General features: G+C 37.2%; 1 protein-coding gene across 7 annotated transcripts in view; it reads left to right on the top strand.

The window, feature by feature from the left end:
* The window catches only part of SMOC2 (SPARC related modular calcium binding 2), a 132,697-nt gene that overhangs the window by 37,293 nt on the left and 74,427 nt on the right, over nt 1-20,977 (top strand). For all 7 annotated transcript variants that reach the window (XM_042820912.1, XM_042820921.1, XM_042820930.1 and 4 more), the window contains exons 2-4: nt 6,558-6,729; nt 19,173-19,279; nt 20,403-20,502. In XM_042820912.1, the coding sequence (XP_042676846.1) occupies nt 6,558-6,729; nt 19,173-19,279; nt 20,403-20,502 (379 nt within the window). The remainder of the gene's footprint in view (nt 1-6,557; nt 6,730-19,172; nt 19,280-20,402; nt 20,503-20,977) is intronic.

Here is a 20,977-nt window from a genome sequence, read left to right on the forward strand (position 1 = left end):
TATATATGCATTATCTATTACTATTGTCTAACTCATTTTCCCATTGTAGATGAGCCCAGAGGGAACAAAATATTCCTAGCTTGGAGGTTTCCACATCTGCCCTTCAGACAGCTATCAGACAAAAACAGCATGGCTATATAAATCACTGCAGTTCAGCACATTTTTTCAACAGCACAAAGCCTTGAGTGCAGAACCACTTTATAGCACACTGCTCCAAAGTTTGTTCACAGACCTCCCATGCCAGCAGCAGGCAAGTCAGATCATTCTATTTAACATCTTACAGTAACCAGATGCAGGATAAAGAAATTGCCTCTCAATGCAATAGTCTAGCACTGGTCTATTCCAAATAAAACCGTAATGTCTAGCATCCATCCTTTCTCTTCTGCTCGTTTATCAGGACTTTTCAACCCAATCCCCCAACTTGAAGTGCTCTTCACTTCATTATACAAGCTGTTATACAAGCTTCTGAACTTCATGTTAGGCTGTGGAACAGTAGTTTTCACTCAGTTGAAGGGGAAGTTTTGTAAATCAGTTATAAGGAATCCACAAAAAGTGGATACCTCATACTTGTCAGTATATTTGAGTACCTACTGTTGTTGGAGGGTACAGCTGTCCTCTGGCTATTGAAGGGTTTTTTAAGTTGAATACGGGCTGAAAATGACCATCTTCTAGGTCTTTCTCCTAATCTACAGACCCCAAGCTGCTTTCGTAGAAGAGAATGGAGTTTCTCTCCACAGACAGGGAAAAAAAAGCAGGAAATTTACATTAAGGCAAAGTAAAAATAGGTTGAGAGTAGCTTGCTTTGAGCTAGGTAGATGCATGCATCCTGTTTTGTGCTAAGGACATCACTACAGAACTGTGAATAGGCTTTATTAGAGTGACCATTCCAAATTAAAAAATAAATGGATTTAAAAAGAAAAATAGAAGTTGAGGGTGTACTGTCCTGTCTTACTCAGATTAAAATCAGACAGTGCCTTCTGACCAAAGACAATTCACAGCTGTGCACTCTATCATGGGTGCGGCAGTGTTATACATTACTATTTAAAAGGCTGCAAGTCAAGTTCAATAACTAATTTTTATATTTCAGCCTATGTGCATCTCTCGGCAGCTTTTCCTCAGGTGGACAGAGATGCCTGTGCTCCTGTATTGAAATGGTAACACTGGTCATAGAATCATGGAATCGTAGAATGTCCTGGGTTGAAAAGGACCATAATGATCATTCAGTTTCAATCTCCCTGTCACAGGTTGGGTCGCCAAGGACCAGACCAGGCTGCCCAGAGTCACATCCAGCCTGGCCTTGAATGCCTCTAGGGACTGGGCATCTACAATGTCCTTGGGCAACCTGTTCCAGTGCATCACCACCCTCTGTGTGAAAAATGTCCTCCTAATATCTAACCTAAGCCTTCCCTGTCTCAGTTTAAAACCATTCCCCTTGTCTCCTGGGTCTTTATTCTTCTGCTTTCTTGTGCTGGTCTTTTGGCCTGTAGATGTATACGGTAGTGACTTTTCAGCCTTGTGCCTCTTTTTCTTATGGCATGCTATGTGATGTGCTTAGTAGAAAGAGTTGCTCTGTACTGTAGATGGTGGCATCCCAGTTCTGGAAACATATAAATATGCATGTGGTTCATTTTCATATGAAGACTTTTTTTTTTTTTTTTTTTTTTTTGCCGTAAAAGTGGTGAGGAGTCCGAATATATACCAGAGGGAATGAAACCAAATCCCTGCATAAAATTGAATAGTGTAAGACAAAGAGAAGATGCAGGTTATGCTGTGCGTAGTGAATAATTTTATGGATGTTATTTTGATAAACTGCTTAATGGCACAATAAAGAAACAATCTGATGCCTACTCTTGGACTATTGGAAAAACTGGCTTGTGGACTGCAGCATATTGCTTGTGGTTGAGGAAAAAAATATCCTGATTGTCCACAGCCTGGATGTTTGACCAATGTCAAGAACAAGGCGGAAAGGTAAAGCAAAGCAGAATACAAAATGGTATAAATAATTTTCCCCAACAAAAGGAAGGTTTCAGGTATCTACAACTAAATAATCTGATGATTTTAGTGTTATCAGACTGAAGTATCTGAAGGATGAAATCACACTGACACTAGTGGTTGAATAGAAGGAACTCATTTCTAACAGTACTAAGAGCCTTTGGTATATGTGACAAAGAAGGAAAATTTCATGAAACACATGACTGTAATAATATTTTATCTGTGATCATATCTGTTAAGTAGATACATATAGTTTATAGTGAATTTTAGTCTTATCAGCTGAGGTAAACTTAATAATCAAGAAGTCTTCTGATATATTCCCATTATCCTTTCTTCTTGGAAATACTGTGCGTGAATTTAAAGCAGTGCCTATTGTAGAATAATAGCCCCTTGGGCTATTATTTACAGTTACTGTAAAATATAATGCATTGAAATGCTGAAATAAATTGGAGACCATAAAAATATTTGATTATATTAAAACGCAAAGCAGGGGATAAGCAAGTGCTAACTCCAGTAAAGGAGTCGCACTTGGTAGTCTGTAGCATAAGCTGAAATTTATTGCTGAAAACAATTTTCTGAAATTTGACTAGGCTGCTTTCTGTGCTATTAGGTGCAGGAATGCCTCTCTGTTGAAAACTATTTGCATTCAAATACGGTTTAGTCATAATTGTTTATTTTTTGCTGAGTGTTCAGAATAGTTCTAGCTCAGGTTGTTCCACTGTTGTTGCCTTCATCTTGGTTGCTACCAGCAAGTAACAAAAATATTACTTTAAGCTTGTCTTTCTGTGAATCTTCTCTTTTTACAATAACAAATTTGTTTGCTAAATGAACTTAGAGATAGAAGAGCCAGTATTCAGGATGAGCAACACTGACTTATGTTTCAAACCATCTTTCTCTCTTTCTGAACTCTCCTCCTTTAAGGAAGAAGAATGATGCAATAACTCTAAGATGTACATCAGTGGGATTCCAGTTTCTATGTCACTGACTGCTTCTTCCTATCTAAGGATAGGGCAAATCTCCTATCCCTTGCATATTTCAGTGTCTCTACTAGCTTTGACACATTTATCTATTCTTTTGGCTACATATGCTGCTGTAGTAAAGATAACAATGGAATATTTTCCAATTTTCAGTCACAGGTTTTATCTTCTTTCCCTTTTTCATTCGTTCAAAGTACATTTCCTAGGCTCTCTCATATGCTATATTTTCTAGAAGTTACTTGCCTTTTTGTCCTTCCTGCTCTTAAATTTGTCAGTTACGCTAACTTGGTGGAAATTGTTGTAGATGTACAACCCAAATTCTCCAGTGAGGTTTGGCTAACTAACAAGCTATTCAAGTGGTTTTGTCTCCTGGGTATATCTTCATCCTCTGTTTTTCCAGGTTGCTAGAATATTCTTGAACCCATAATTTACCCTAATCTTCTCTAAGGCTTTGAAATAATAAAATACTTAAATAAAACTCTTTGGATAAATGCCCTTTAAAATATAACTTTATCTGTAAACTATCACGTTCTCAAGGGAATGGATTTTGTTCCTCAGACAATTAAGGGGATTTTCTGTCCACTGTGTCACTGTGGTTTGTCCACATCAGGCATACCCATCTAAACTTCTGCATCAGCTCAGAACAGAAAAGATGAGGAAAGTCTGAGAGGAAAATAGAACAGAAACTAGACTGTTTATCTCCATGATTTCTTTTTTTTCCTGAGGCCTGGGTTCAGTTCCCTGATCTGCCGCATGTTATTCTGTTGGTCATGAAGTCTTCCTATACTCCTGAAAAATAATAATTTGCCCAGCAGAGATGTTGCTGAGGATAAGTTAACAATGGCAAAGTTTCTAGCCATTACAGAGATGGAGGAGTAGTCTTACAAACAGTGAAAGGCTGTACTCTGATCTTTACTTCACAAAATAGGAGAAGGGAGATTGTTTGACTTGCCATCACTAAATCCACTCGTAATGCCTGAGGCAGAGCAGTGAACTGGATCCAGTCCCTCTGATAGGGGCTCCGTGCAGCCTGTGTCCTTGAAAAGTGCTATTCATAGTCCTGACTAGGCCTAACCCAGAGTCCTGCAGATGTCTTCAAGACTGCCCCTTCTAACAGCCTGAATTAGGAAAGAGAGGGAAGCTTTGAGGACCTCATCATGCCTCCCTGCAGCTCATGAGGGCACCTGCCAGGAGAGCACCATTGTTTCGAGATTGGGCAGAGGCATGGTCTTCACTGTTGCTCATTTTGCTCATAGAGAAACATGACTTCAGTCATCTTCCCACTCTATTCAGCTAATTGTTAATTCCTGTCAGTGAAACAGATCTGCAAAATGTTTTGAATAGAGGATATAGGAACATCTCTTTCTGAAGACTTATAGCTAAATTTGAGGAAGGTGGATTTGAAATTTGTGCGTAATTTGTGAGCAATTTCCTTCTGAAAATAATTATAGTTAAAAATGAAGAAATGCTTAAAAATATCAGGAAAAGGAAGCTTTTCTTTTTGTATTACTGTGCCACTAAAAGATAAAAACTTCAACCATGTTATTATTTTAAAGTGATACCACTGAGATTGTCTCTTCATTCTCAAGCGTGGTCATCAGAAAGACGTCTGTATTTCCTCAGATTAAGTGATTGGAAATGCAAACAGACCACAGTTCAAGTACAAAAATTACGGAATTTTATGACTCTCCTTATACATGTTTTTAGTAATAAATGCAGGGAAGCTACATGTAGAAACAGTTTTGTGAATTTATTAGCTTGAGCTACTCTTTGCTGCTCAAATGCTACTCTTTGTCATCCTTTTCATTCATTTGTTTGAAAACTTCCTTCTAGTGGGCTTCATTTGTAATCTGAATTCCAGAATTTCCATACCTAAAGTTTATGATGGTGAAACGGCACTGATAAAAGCAATGAATGAAGAATTTTTCTCAGATCCATTGCATTGTGCTTCATTATGCTTGGGGGAATTATTATTTTCTGTTAGCTCTATGACTTGCATATCTTTGTGTTTATTGAGAAACAACAAAATGATAGAAAAATTCTTCTGAGGACTTGGTGATTTCACTTCAGTCCTCATTCCAGCCTTTCTGAGGATAACATGCTATCTTTGTTCCTGTATTGCATGCAGCAGCATTAGAAATGATTTGGCTTTTGGCAGTATGTTCCAGGGAGTGTAGCTCCTCCTCCTCACAGTACCAAGAGGACACCAAACTCTGGCTGTGTCTGTAGTTTAGAATCGTAGAATCATGTAAGGTTGGGAAAGACCACTAAGATCATCTAGTCCAACTAAAGCGTGCTTCACTGCCAGGACCAGTCCGCTGAGCATCCAGGAGATTTTAGTATTGCTCTGTGGCAGAACTATGCAGGGGAGAGTGTTTGATGAAATTCAAAATGTGGCCAATGTTAATTACTTCTATCAGCAAATACTCAATCACTGTCTTCTAAAGAAGATAAGGTTGAATTTCTGAGAAAGGAGAAACCTGGGTTGTAATGAGCAGAGCAGAAAGAATTTGAGTAGCAAAGGTCTTGCAGGGCTTTCCTGTGTGCAAGGATGCTTAACCGTCCTATACCAGTCCAAAAAAAATTAGTATTATAGTCCATGGATTAACCAAACTAATGCAGGAACACTTCTGAGGGACTACACCTCATGGAAAACCCATGCCAGGGCTGGAAAACTCCTGGGAAACTGCAGATGTGGGTGATCCACATCATAGGTCAGACAGTACTTAATGGAGCAATCAGAACTTTTTGTTGTTGACGAGAAATTGAATAAAATTACTTGAGTAGAGATATAGTGGACAGTCCATGGCCCATTTCAGATTTTATCTTTTCTTCTGGCCCATTATGAGACTCTTTGGAATAGCAGCTGAGATACGGTTGTGTCTATACTGTCTACAGCATTTCCCTCTTCAGTTTTGGCTTATGTTTTTATAAGCAAGCTTGCACACAAATACAAATGTATCTATACAGTGTTTCTGAATTTTTTGTTTCGTTGAAGAATCTTCACATTCTGAATGTGATCTGTTGCATTTCATATGGTTCTCATACTTTGCTCATGTTCTCCTCAGGCCTCCTGAACTGAGTCAATTGGACATATCATGGAAATATTTTTACAAAAGAATTGGGTGAAAAAAATGTTACTTAGATCCTTAGAATAGACTCTTCAGCCTGTTATTATAGGCTAGTTAATCCACAGCAAATAAATTTGAAAATTATACATTGCTGTCTCAGTTTTTACTGGTGAAAAATGTTTCTGATACCAACATTTTTTTGGTCTAGAGCATCCAAGACACTGTTTTCAGCTTCACAATGGTTAAAGGAGGATTCATAGATTCCCTAATTGTGATGGTGTTTTTATTCTATGTTACAGAAATATAGCAGTCATTACTATCTTATAACAGAAGTTGAACAACCTCATATACATTGAATACACTATTATTTGAATAGGCAAAAAAGACAAAGCTTTTCTTTCATTTTTGGGTAATATTTGCATGTATTCCCTGGAGGAGGGGATCATGGAGCAGTTTTCACATGAGAATAGTATTCCTACTATTAATTGTTATTATTATTATTATTATTATTTTCTAGTTTTTGAGGGTGGATCAAGACAAAGACAGAGAATGCAGCCTGGACTGTGCTGGTTCTCCTCAGAAATCACTTTGTGCATCTGATGGAAGAACTTTCTTGTCCCGGTGTGAATTTCAACGAGCAAAATGCAAAGATCCTCAGCTGGAAATTGCCTATCGGGGCAACTGCAAAGGTGAGCAAATCTAAACTTTCCAATATTTTCCTTTGATCATAATGCAAAATAGTAGGCAAAGTAGCTTTTGAATTTTAATGAATATTGAGAACTAAGAGCACTGTACTTTAAGAGTTGTCTGAAAGCAAATAGATTGCAATTTGTCTTGTTGATTCTATAGAATTGTGATACAAAAATTTATCTTCATCCCTCAGCAAAAATATGATTCCCTCACATCTTTACACTATAATAAATCATTAGGTCAACCTCAGACTAATTCTCAAGATTGTTACCTTCTGAAGTTGCTTTTCTATTGTAGTTTGCCATTTTGAGTTAGAAAGAGTTGAATTCAGCTACATGTTTTCTAAATGTTATAATTTGCCCAGGAAAAAGTAAAATAAAGTCCAAATGGTTGCTGCTGTGTTGGTTTGCTTCAAAATATAATCCCCCCCAGTGAAAGTGAGAAGAAATTGCAGGTTTTTTTTTTTCTATGTAACAGAAAGTTGTGTGAACCTTCAGGTTGTAACTTGGAAAAAATTAATTACATGGTTTGTGGTGCTTAGAGCCCTCACAAGCTGTATCTATCTACATCTTCTCTTTTACTTCTATCTTCCCTTTGCAGAAATTTTGCAACACACGATCCTGGTGCTCCAGCTCTCCAACGCTTTCACTTTCCACAGGTTAACCTTTTCACTTTTATAGTAAGCTGGTGCTAGAGACCTCAGTTGTCATGCAAGAGATACATGACATAGTTCCTTACTGAAGTGCACACAATGATCTTTTAAAATGTAAGAATAGCAGCACTCATAAAGATTTACTTTCCCTTTCTCTCCGTCCACAAAGGAGAGGTGGGAGGGAGAATAAAACCCCAGGGACCACACAGATTCAACCCTTGGGAGGCAATTTTCCACATGGTCTCTCTTCATTAGCTCCAGCAAGCCTCTGAAGCATCAAGACTGTTTCAAAGAGACATTCAGTCTCATCTTCTGCCTAGATGAAACACTGTGGTCATTTTTCAGCCCTTTCATAATAAGCCATTGTATTAGCTGATGGATCTATTTACTTATGTGAACAAGGATAACATAACGATGCTATCTGAGCCAAAGTTTTTGTTACACTTATGAACGACAGAGAGAATTATTGTGAGCTTTGTTTCTGTTCATTGTATATATGTATTTAGCACATTATACACTTCAGCAAAAATGAGTTTTTCGAAGTGTTTACTGTTTTTTTTCTTAACAGGTTGATAATGGCATCTGCAATTTTTTTTTTTTTCTTTTCTGTAGGGGTGCCTTTAATTGCTGTATCCAAAGTGTATCCTGTAATTCTGGCAGTTTCTTCTGCCAGCATTTGGAGAAACACTAATTTTCTATGTATTTATTAATGTGTAGCATGTCAGTACAATTGTAGACTTGGAATTAGACGCCTTAGATAGCTTAAATATTGCTAGTAACAAATGCATATTGTGCTTTCATGAATCAGACACTTCTAATCTTTTGATTAAAAGACTGCAAGCATCACTCTAATGTTGAAATATTTCTTCCTTTTTTGGGCAATAGATCTCACTTGCCAAAATCACACAATATAATAAATATATGATACAATTATATCCCAAACCAGCAAGGGACTAGTGCTATTTTCTTTTAACATTTTCTTCATATTTCTAATTCAGTCAAAGTAGTCCCAGATTTTCAAGTGGTCACTGTCTTTATTTCCTACCCATTGCTGTGATCATTAGAAATATTTCAAGCTGTGAAAACAAGTTTTAGAGAAGGAAGAAATGATCCACTGACCTAGTAGCTGCTTCAATCTTAGTATTGATACTTTTGGTAGTCCAATCAAACGTTCTCCTGAGAGAGTAGAGGAAATCCTCAGATTAAGACCGCTTTTGGGCCAGTTGCTTGTGAGCACTGAAATTAACCAGCAGGTGAGGCCTGACAAAGGAGTGAAGAGTTCTTTTATTAAACTAAGCAAAGATGATGGTTTAAATTCAGGGCAACTTTCAAGGTTTCAGCATTTGTTTTCATTCTGTGTTGGAATGAAAACAAATTCTTTTGAAAGTGTTAATGTCTCCCTAAAACCAACAAAAATAGCGCATTAAAATATTGGTTTTGAATCAGATTTTGAAGTTCTTAACATTAGTGAAAGAAGCATCTATGTTTGCATGTGGAAGTTATGAGTCCTTCCCTTTTTTCCTTACATTCCCTTCCTTTCCTTCCTTCCTTCACTCTTTTCCTTTCCTACCTTTCCTTTCTTCCTTTCCTTCATTTTACAATAAATATATATGTTTTTTCCAGTCCACTTGCACACAGTGCTGGAATTTTTTGCTAAACTTGGAAAAGTTATATTATAAGTTATAATGCTGTGAAATTCTCTGCCTGCTTTTGCAGTTTCAAAGAGTTCAAATGATCTGCATAAACTGTAGATGAATATCCACACTTCTGAATACTTTTCCAAACAAAATCTGAACTCTGAAATTCTGGAAGTTTGCCACTTACCTGATAGAGAAGTTTACTGTGCAACAAGATTATGAATCTAACAAATAAATGTATGTTGACAGCTGAGAAATATTGTTTGTGTTAGGGGGACTGTTAAAGCATCACCTGTGACTAGGATCCACCACACAAACACACAAATTCTTCACAGTAAATCTGGTCCTGTGTATTCCGAGACACAAAACAGAAGAAATGTGAGTAGTGTACTTGCTTTTAAACAGGTCAGAAAGACAAAGAGGCTATTTCTAAATTATTAAATTAAACAGTGCCAAGATGCTATTTGACTGTCTGCTCTACTAAGTTGATAAAGTGATCCCTGCTATGCTTTGAGTGCGGGCCAGTTAGTATTTTCCCTAAGACTTTATCTTTGTGGCTTAGGAGTTACTGTGGGCTAGGGATGGTCCTCAGTAGGCAGCATGCACAGAGCCACCCTCTCGTAATAAAAGGTTCAAGGCCATTCAGCCTGAGAACTGAGCCTAGCTGTTCTTGTGTATCACGGTAGATCGATTCCTATGGGTAGCTCAACCCTGGGAGGATTCATCTTTCTCATCACCCTTTTCATTCAGTATTATTTTTAGGCTGGTTTCCTGAGGATGAGCAAATCCCTGTGAGCCTTAGTAATGCCCTACTTGCAGTCTTCCAAGCTATGTGACTTTTCAGCTGCTGTTCAGACACACACACTGTGCTTCTTCTAGAGTTTGAGGGTCCTTTTGAGTACAGACTTTGCTTAATTCTTGTTTTCTTTTAGAAAAATGTATTGCCCAGCTGAGGAAATAGGTTCTGTAAGCATTTAGGCCTTCCTGAAGTCATCTTAGCTCTGAAGAGGATAGCACAAAGTCATCTATGCTATGTCTCTTACCAGCCTGAAACAAATTTACTATATGGCACTGTGAAACTTCACAGAAACTTGGGTGAAAATTCTGTCTTACGAAAATTCTCAGGTTTTACAGCATGCTGTCTTTGACAAGGTTTGTGTAAGCAGTCTTTGTGGTTCGGGCCATCAACTCCTCTAGTAGCTTATTGTGTTAGGTGTTCAGAGACTGTCACCCACAAATTGAGGTCCTTGACCCACAAAGTGGTTGGTACAAACCTGGCTATAATCCAATGTATAGTCCTGATAACTGTTGTGTGAGCTCAAACCTAAGTACGCACCTGTTTAGTACTTCGTTGAGTGAAGACTTCTTTCTTGATCTGACAAATTTAAGGATGAATGTCATAAGCTATGATATATAGGACTACATATAACAGGTTTGTTTTGTTTGTTTGCTTTGTTTCATGGGGAACCTTGTATATTCCTTGTAAAATACTTTCTCTCCCTGTGAATGGTTGGAATTGCTCTGTAAAATTTAGTCTCATCTCTGTAGAATGACACTGTAGAATGTTCGTATTTTCCATTAAGTAATGAAAATTTTACATTATAGATATAGAAAAAAGAGAGAACGCTTAAAATAATTTCTACAGATTCCAGTCAGTTTCCATTATGCAAAAATCAATAAGTAATTTCTTTCTATCATGTTTGGTTTTTTTTTTTTCCCCCCTTCTTATTCATGCTACTGAAGTTTTGCCCATCAACTTCAAAAACATGAACTCATATTTTTCCTGCAGGAATTTTCAGATAAATTAAGGTTTTTCAAGTCTTTTCCTATGACAGTAAGTAATGTGTATTACTTTTAAACCTGAAATAATGATGCTGGGTGGAACTGAGTGGCATTGAAGGTTTTTTTTTTAATGAAAATGCTTTTTAAAATATTTGATTGATTTATTTGATTGATATGACAACAAGTGTTAGTCCTAGCTAGTTAAAGAAATATTTGGGATCAGTGTCATTATTCTACAGCTGTGGAGATCCTCTTTCTCCATTGTAAATGCTAGATAGCACATGTTAAGCTTAACTCGCTTGTGATATTCTAAAGAGCCTAGCTGTTGAAAGAAATGCCTTTCTTCTATTGACTATCACAGACAGAACAAAAGGTAGTATCTTAATTCTTGTGATTCACATAGAGAACTGGAATGCATCAAAATATGAGTAGAATTTCCTATAGAATCCTTAGATTTGGAAGGGATATTTAAAGGTCATTTAGTCCAACTCCCCTGCAATGAACAGGGATATGCACAGCTAGATCAGGTTATCCAGGGCCTGATCCAGCCTGGCCATAAAGAAGTATTTTGCTATTTTCTTGATTTAGAATAGAGAAACACTCAGCATTTCTGTTTCATTATAATTGAGCTTTCAGAAAGTGTGGAGTTTCAGTCATTTAAATCATTAGTATAGTGATTGAATGAATGATGAGTATGTGTTTGAATTGTATGAATCAATATGAATTTAGGTAAATTTCTGTCTTCGGCTTAAACTGCAGGTATGATGGTTCCTGTTTTGAAGAGAAAGCAGAATGTAACTGAGCTGCAGTATTTTCTTGGCTTGTAAATAAATCTTGGTCCCATAATTCATGAATTCAAGCACTGTTTGGGAAAATGTTGCTGTTGCTTCCTAGCTAAAGAACAGGCTTATGGATGCTGGACATGCTTCCTGAGTGCAGACCTAATCCTATATTCCCTCGGAGACTGCCCTCAAGCTCAGGTTTGCCTGAGAGACAGGTGCGAGCCCAGTGCATGCTTGCAGTGCAGGAACGCATCCCTCAAGTCAAGGACATTGGCTTGGGCAGCCCTCCTGCTACCTGGAAGGCGGGCTTGTGGGCTACATTTGGAAGGCAGAACATGTTCCTGAGATGCTTTGTTTGGAGGGAGAAAGCCGTAGTGAGTCGGTTTACTTCTTTTCCAAACTGCTGCAGTGAGTGAAAGAGGGATTGGATCAAGCTATCAATCAATAAAGTAAACCTCAACACATACTGAAAGCTTGCATGTCTGTAGATTGAGAGAAAATCAGTTTTCACTTCTCCTCCTTGCCTCCCTTTTCTCTTTTATTTTCGATTCCCACATTTTTGAGGAGAAAGTGGGAAGAAAAGAGGGATGCAAAATTTTTAAAATATTCTGGGGAAAAATATACTAAAATGAGGCAATTGAGATGAGGTATCAGATTTTTTTATTTTTTTTTTTTAATAAATATTTTCCCAGGGATATTATTATAGAGCAGATTTGTATCTCCAAATGTTTCTAGCTAGAACCTGCCTCATCCTTTTCTGGATATTTTCTCACTGTGAGCACTGCATTTAATCTGTAGGATGACTGCAAGTTTCCAGACTGCAGTGCTGCCAGACCTGACACAAATCCTGTTCAGCTACAGCCTCTTTATATTTTGTTTCCGAGCCTTCAGTTATGCTGTGTATCAAGCTTCTGGAGTAAAGTGTTAATTTAAGACAAAATATTCAGCAGCTTGATGAAGAAGTTATAATTTATGTAGTTCCTGAAAACAGAAGGCTTCTGATTCTGCTTTCTAGTAGATATTTAATGGGAGTGGATACAGTGCTAAGTATGTGTGGAGTATTTTATGTGGAAAATCCTTTGGTTTTTTTTTTTGTGTGTCTACTGGCACATGGAAAACAACACGAACAACACTGAAATATTATCCAAAATTTACTGGAGATGGAATTTATCTCTTTGAAAAACAGTCTATTTTTCTTGATCATATTTCTCAACGAGGAATGTGCCAAAGCCAGACTGCACAGGAACAAATCATAGAAGAGCATTCTTAGGGCACAAAAAGAGTATCTTTTTAGAATTAAATTTTTTTTTTTTTTTTTTTTTTTTTTTTTCTCATTTCTGGTCATGTAATTTTTATTTAACTTTCAAGTTCAATACAGTGTGAAAATCTTAGGTAAAGTAGAAACTCGTAGTGCTAAAGCAATAACGCTGCACTGAAGACTTGCAACTATTTGTAGTTTCAAGCTTTCTCAGACTTTCAGAGCAAGAATTTTAAATTGGCCCATATTAGGCTTATCCAAACTATTTATCAAATCAGTGTTCTGTTCAGAAAGCCTAGTCTGGCCTTTGGTATGTAAAATATCAGAAAGCTGTAGCTTTAGTTTTTATTGCAAATATTTGATTCAGTTCTAGTCAGACTATATCTCTCCAAATGTGACAGCTAGCAAATCGGGAGAAATATTATTGTGCCAGGAAGGATTCCAGCACAGCATTCCTTATTTTATCTTAAAGCTTAGCTATCTAAGCTCTTAGCTATCATAGCTGGGTGGTTGCAAAACATGAAAAAAAGAAGGCAACAGAAAGAACTCCATGCTGCCTGCCACTGTTGGATGCTGGTAGGGGAGAGTTTAGACTAAGACTTCTTTGCTGTTTTGTTTGAATCCTGAATGGAGCAATAAAAATAAATAATGAAAGAATCAGCCAGCCCTTGTTACAAAGCAAGTTTTTTTTTTTTTTTTTTTTAATATCTGTGTCAGGCTAAATGTCTGTGGAGGCATCCTTTCTGACCCAAAAAGCTAGTAATCTCTGCATCTTTGAAACTGAAATGTTGAGCACATGTAGTTTGTTAGGTGTTTCCTATTACTAAAGTCCACTGCTATATCTGCAGTAGATGTTGACATGATGAGTTACTGCATTGAATATGCATTGCCTTAGGCCAAATCTAGAAAATTTTCCTGTTGTTAGTAGTTTGTGCCATGGAAACAAAGCTGTGCTCTGGATGAAACTTTTAGATGCCAAATGACCTACAAATGACAGCCATTAGACTTTCATTCAATAGTTACTAGTTAGCAAAAGGGTATAAAATTAGAAAAGCGCAGAGGTAGGAATAAACCCGGTTCATCCTTAGGGTAATTCAGTAAAGAGTTCAGCTGGATAGCTTCATGCACTTTGTATTTCTAAATCTAAGGGCAAGTAATTGTGTATAGGTATTCTAGCACACTGGTGGGTCAGCAAAGGAAACCTGTAGTGAAACAGCAAGAGATATTTGTATTACCTGTGTCTATGCTAGATCTGCTTTTTCAAATCTATGTGAATTTAGAAGCACTTTCTCTGTCCCATAGGACTAGGTATATGTTTTTCAGGTATAAGCTGAAGGTATAAGCTATGTGGAAAGCACTCAGAAGAATATTTTCTTTATATTATTAATCACTTTACAAGTAGCTTTGACTGAGTTGTAAATATTTCTGAAATGTTCAGTGACATACTCTATCTATAGTAAAATACCTAAATAAACTGTGAAGTGCATTTTATGCATAAATGCATAACAAGCCCATGTCTCACAGTGTCTTTTGAAAGCAAGTGAAGTCTGCTTCACTGTATAGGGACTGGGGAAAGTGATTTTAGTTTTACTGAACCATATAGCAAAGCAGGAAACAGCAGATGAGCTAAATGAAAATATTTTCAAGGACACTATCTTTGCCTTTGACAAGCTACTTATTTTTCTATGAGAGAATCTGACATCTCCCTGTGGAGCCTCGGATCTGCTGTTGTACTAAAAGTCACTTTCTAGATGATGTTTATGCCCTTGATGAGTTTGTGTCATTATTTTAAAGATGAACTTTAACTTTCCATTAATAGACTTCTTTCCCTGATATATTATTCAGATTACTAAGATTTGAAGTTGATGGATTTTTTTTATGCTTAGTATTTTAGGTTATGTGGTGTTGAATATAAGACATAAAACTAAAGTTCCACGTTATGCTGTTAGTAAGTCTAATTCTGTTTTCAGAATTTCCTTGGTACTACAACACCCTTAGTGTTATACCAGGAATTCTTCTGCTCCTATCCCCTCATGTGTGAAAGAATCTGTTTCTGGGTGCCACAGCTGCCTACTGCTGCCACCTCCTAGCTGGAAGCTTTTGCTGTTGCACACTGAAGCTTAACACAGAATTAAGATGGCTTTAAATTTCACCTCTGCCTTCCAGACATTAGACTCCTCTGGATAATTCAGAAAGGCCTGTCCAAACAGCTACAACACTGTGTTTTCCACAGTTTTGTGTATTCTGTCCACTCCCATGCACTCTTGTCTTCAGTTAATTACTTCAGGCTCCATATGTCTTTGAGTAACCTCTGGTTGCCTTTCCAGTCTTGGTGCTAGGTCATAGTGGTACCATCAACACATCAGCCAATGTTCTGTGCTAAAAACCATCAAGCCCTGTGTTAGCCCAGTTTGACATCTAATACTGTCCAAATTAAGTAATTTAAGGTAAACTCATGCATCTTCATGCTCAGTTTCTATGCCAGGGGTATTTTTTTTCCAGCAAAGTTCTGGGATGTAAAAACCCGTTTACCTGGAGATGAGAGAATACATTCTCTCTGAGTCATCTATTAACATAATTCGAAATTACAGTTGGGCATTTATATCTGCAAGATTAGTTTTTCCCATTGTCTGAATGTAAAGGCAAATAATGTGTCATTTCAGCCATTCTTTTTCAGACATCTTGGTCTTTATTTCAAAAGAGATCTGACCTAAATTATTCCTGTTCTAGACAAAGAGGAAAATTGAATCTGTATGTGAGAGACTGTACTGTGGTCCTCATAGATGTCAGTGTTCCTACAAACCTTCTGACAAGCCACTTCTGCCTAGACACATCCTACTAGTTTGAGATGCTTATGAGTCATATTCATTATACTTGGGCCAGGTGCAAAAGGGGAACCTTTAGTAAGAACTGGCTTGTTGCACTCAAAGGATTTTACATGGTGAGTCCCAGAATTGTTTTTGCTTCATGAGCGTGAGCAGTGGCCATGTAAAATTTATTTTCCCTATAGTTAGGATATCATGCCTCACTGACTTTGACCTGTTAGGAGCTACATCTATCTCATCTGATATTTTGATGTGAGCTCATGTTTCACTCTTACTTCCAGCCACAGCAGAAATATACATTGTCTTGTCCTTTTTCAGCTGTTACAGAAGTCTAGCCCTTAAGTGTCTTGAATTCTTTCTTTCCTTTAGAAAATATGGTTGAAACCAGGCAGTAGGTTCAGAATATGCTACAACCAGGGCAGAAAATGAGGTGATCAGATATAATCTTATAAAGTTATCCTAAATAATAATATAACAACTTGTTTTGGCTTCAGTAATGTTTTATTTGGGAGGAAGTTAGCACCTTTGAATAAATAACCTAACATCCATTAATATTCTGAGGAAGAGTATTTTACATGTCTTCTTTTTAACTTGACATTCCTGTTACATTCCTTCAAAAGGTTTGGATTGCATCTCTGTATCTCAAAGTTATTCCCCTATGGTACTACATCGATGAAATAAAAAAGCAGATTTGGGAATCATGTTTTGGCTACACACAGTTTCAGATGCTCAGCTTGATAAAAGAGCTTCCTCATGGGTATTCTGAAGCATAATAATGCCCAACAGCTTTAAAATGTTTCCATGGTTATATAACACAAAACAAGGGTTCAGACTTGAATTTTATATTTCAATTAAATTTGGTCGTTGTTGATTTTAAAGCATATTAGATCATCCACAAATAGGAGGCTTTTAGAACATCAAGCTGTTTAGGAACAAGTGGTGGACAGTTTTGGAGAGCGTCTCTTTTGCCTTGGCATGTTTTTAGGATAATTCGTATATTGGAGATAATTTACAATCCTGATGGTACTATTGCAGAAATCTTATGTGATGGAATTTATATCACTTTCCCTTTTAGACATTTAAACCACATGTCATTCTAGAAAAACGAGGACAGAGGTCCAACAAAGAACTGATTTATTTTCACTTAAAATACTAGCTACATTAAAACCACATGTTATTAAGTACTGTATAACCAAACCATGCTCAGAATAAGGCTTATGATACCAAAGCTTGCCTAAAGTATTTCATTCCTTTTTTTTTTAACCCCATACTTTGGCAGTGCATACTTTAGCAGACTACCTGAGCTGCACAGCACATTGACTGTAATTTTCCCGTGAGAAAACAAGTTGTTAAAGTAACAGAGAACAAATGAATTCAGTTCCTTATTAGTTCTCTCAAATTTCTAGATGGCTGAACTTTTCTGTCCATTTTAAATGATAATACATCCCCGTAAATCTCTGTCATGAAACAACATAATACAATTAATATTGTTTAAGACTGAAATTTAATTTTTATAAATGAGACAGTTTGTTCTTTGGGCACATTACCAATATGAACTGTCTGACTCTCATAATGCTCCTGAGAGAGATAAATAAAATCTCATTTAGAAAAGAAAAACTAATGCACAGAAGTAAGGCACACAAGTCCAAGATCAGAAGGGAAATCAAAACGAAGATTAGAATTAGAGGGGCCCAATTTTGTGTACACAGGGCATGGATTCTGAGAACTAGTTTATACTGTCATTATGCTACACTTCCCACACCAGATTGCTTAGACCTGAAGGGAATTTTTTGGTTAAAGTTACCTGATGCTTGGTGGAGATGACTAGTGAAGAATTCATCCTGTACAGTGGAATTTTGTAGTTGCACCAGGCTTCCATGTCAGCTTTTTGCATGCATAGCTTGGTGATGCTAGCACAGGGAGGGTGGCTGGCGGAAGGGGAATTTAGCTGTCTTACCTGTGCTTGACCGAGTAACTCCTGTGGACTAGTAGATGACAAAACTATGTTAAGGTACTTGGGTATCCAATGTGGTAAGGCAATTGTTGCCTCATTGTCCATATTCTGTTCAATGTGCAACTTGCATGAGCTAGAAAATCTGTCCTCGTGTTTTCTAAGAACTGTACTAACATTCACTAATTAACATAATGCTCCTTTCTCATAGATAATTGATGGACAGTGCATGCCCTTAAAAGGATCTGGCCAATTGCTGTCAAACAATCTTTAAAGAATGCAGAGATCAGAAGCAGCAAATTTCTGTTTGTACGCCTAAGATCTTTCTAATTCAGATGTTACAGTCACATCTTGAAATCATTAATAGTTCCTTAGGCTTGCCTCATATTCTCATTTGTCTTGAAATTGCCTAGCTTAAGCAGATCCTGAAGTATTGACATCAGCAACATGCTAAAATTTGCAGTGGTTTTAGGAAAAGTAAAAGGTACAAAAGCTTATATTATGTGTCTTTTCACAGCTTTTGAATGCCTAATTGAAATATCAGATATTTATTAGACAGTAGAAATATTTCAGAAAATAGGAGCTACTCAGTTAAAGCTTTCTAATTTGCTGCCTTGTCTTGGATGGAGACTAGTACTAAGGAGATGCTGCAATGAACCACAACAGTGGCCAAAAAAACCCCTGCTTGAGTAGTGCCAAGTCTAAATTGCAAGTTGTTACACTAGATTTTAGCATTATGTGATTTATTCCAGAATTATTATTGTACCTTCTGCCTGCCCATGTATTGTATAGTGTATATATATGTAAAATGAAGAAAAAATATATGTATATCTGTGCCTGGTAGGCACAATTCTAGTCATAACTCAGTTCACTGAGTGGTTGAAGTAAACAGTGTATAAACTCACGGAAGCTGTACTCTGCTGCCTACTTTGCCTTTACCAAAGCACTAGAAAACTGATCTCAGTGCTGCTGCCACCAGCACTGGAAGAATGTTGTGGAGCATGAAGTGGCAGCTATTGTTTAAATTTGTTGAAGAAGTATATATTTTTTGGCCTTCTGCCCTTTTGGCAGCTGCGGGAATGGCAAAGTTGTCAATTAAAGCATCTCTTCATCTCATATCTGTGTTCTGTCCTTCTACTTTGTGCTTCACTTTGTGGCCTCTTGTCTTTGAGATGGCAAAATGTTAGTTTTGCATAGTCTGTTAGGCAGCATGAGCATATTTGGGCAAACCAAAGGGACTCACAAGCTAGACAAACAGTGAAATGTTGGAGGAAGCTGATGGTTATATGAGTAATTGATATATGCTCCTCAGTAAAAAATAATAATAATAATGTCATGAAAGCGAATTAGGACAATATGGCCCAAAATTGATTGTTTTCCAATAGTTTTATTTCAAAAGTATAATGTAAAATATTTTATATTTTCCCTGATTATAATTCTGATTCTCTTTTTGTGGTCTTGGAGCCTTCTTTCCTGCCTCTCTCTACTTAAGGTTATTTTCTATGTTTTTCTTACATTTCATCATCCAATTGACATGTCTTCTCCCTTTCTCTAGATGTTTCCAGATGTGTGGCTGAGAGGAAGTACACCCAAGAACAAGCTCGAAAAGAATTTCAGCAAGTGTTTATTCCAGAATGCAATGATGATGGCACATATAGTCAGGTTAAAATTTTTTTTATTATCTTGCGTGTCTGAAATATGATAACGTGTGTGTTTTGCAAAGGGTGAAGAAGAGAAAAATGTAAAGAAATGAAATGTAATTTCAAAATGAAATGCAATTTGCCCTAACAGTGATGTTAAAAAACAGAAGGAAAACTCACGTTTTATGCCAGCTGAGTCTTGTTGGTTTTTTTTTTCAGCATTGGCCAGCGAAAGAGCCAAACATTACTGTTATTCAGATGATACACTCCCTATTCTTCAAGGCTGAGACAGCTGAGTCATTCTTGTAGTCCTGTGAATACTTGTCAGATGGTAAAATATTTGGAGTTTCTGATCTATTCCTGATCTGAACCAGAAGTCGTGTGATTAGAGTCTGTATCAGTGCTACTAGGATGAATTGTACAGGATTATTCTTTTTCCTCAGCTGATCTTTAGCACAAGTAAATGGCTGTGCACAAGCACGTGACTTATTTACTTAGGTTAGATCATAGAATTCAGAAGAGTCACGTCTAGATGTTTACTCCGTGATATACATTCCACTCATGGTTTCCTTCTGCTGCCTTTCTGATACATTTCAGTTGTGGAGTTGTGCAGAAGGCAATCCTTTTTGTTTTAAGCATGGTGAGAAAGTGATATTGGCCCTCAGCACGTGTAATGCAATTGATTTCTAAGAGGAATTCCAAGAGTTTCCTTCCTGACAGCTTGGGATATGAATAATGCTGGCAAAAGCACTCTGTCCTGCACTTTCAGTGGTGAACAATATGTTCTCTATGTGGAAAAAAAATTGAGATTGCTAGCATCAGGAACAGTTCATGTGTCCCTTGAGGAACTTTGTTGTGAGGTTTTCATAACACCTGCACTCTCCTGAAATAGGCCATAAACAACCACATATTTCAGTAGTTTCTCTTCAACTGGATTCTGAGGGATCTACCACACTTTTGTTGAAGTAAGCTCTTTATGCTAAAGAATCATATGTCTGATGGTCATTGCGGTGCATTATGGCTTACTAGTCTACATTTTATCAGTGTGCAGTTAGCTGCATGCACGCACTACTCGTGTTGTGAGTGCTTCAGGACAATAGGTGCACGTCTGACAGACTGCATGTGATTCATGTCATTGCTGACAGGTTCAGTGCCACAGTTACACTGGATACTGCTGGTGTGTCACTCCCAATGGTCGTCCAATCAGCGGTACTGCTGTGGCCCACAAAACTCCTCGTTGCCCAGGTAAGGTTTGTTCAGCCAGCTGAGTCTTACAAACTTACACATAATAGAGTTGAGTTGTGCCATCTGGCTAGACTGAATAAGAACGTTTTTCATTGGAGAAGCTGTTCAGCACAGAAACAGATGCTTTTAGCAGGTTTGGAATCTCCATCCTTCAGCATTTGCAAAAGTTGACTGCACAAAGGTTGGTCAATATTTTAAGCTAGCTTTGCTTGATTTCTTCTGAGATCACTATCAACTTAAATCTTTCTATGATTCTGTGATGTATCTACTTTGTTTATTTTATAATATAGCTACTGAGGGATTTTTTGCAGTGGTTGTATGTATGATGTTTGTGTCTAACTAGGTGAAACTGACTTGTGGAAGTAGATCGGTCTTTACTTTGTAACTCTCATGCTTGTAAACTCCTTGCAAAAAGAAAAAATAAAGCCTGGAGGGCTTTTTTTTTTTTTTTTTTTTTTTTTTTTTTTTTTTTTTT

Source organism: Centrocercus urophasianus, unplaced genomic scaffold, assembly GCF_019232065.1.
Source record: "Centrocercus urophasianus isolate 14NV4802_14NV808 unplaced genomic scaffold, USGS_Curo_1.0 seq_10, whole genome shotgun sequence".
NCBI lineage: Eukaryota > Metazoa > Chordata > Aves > Galliformes > Phasianidae > Centrocercus > Centrocercus urophasianus.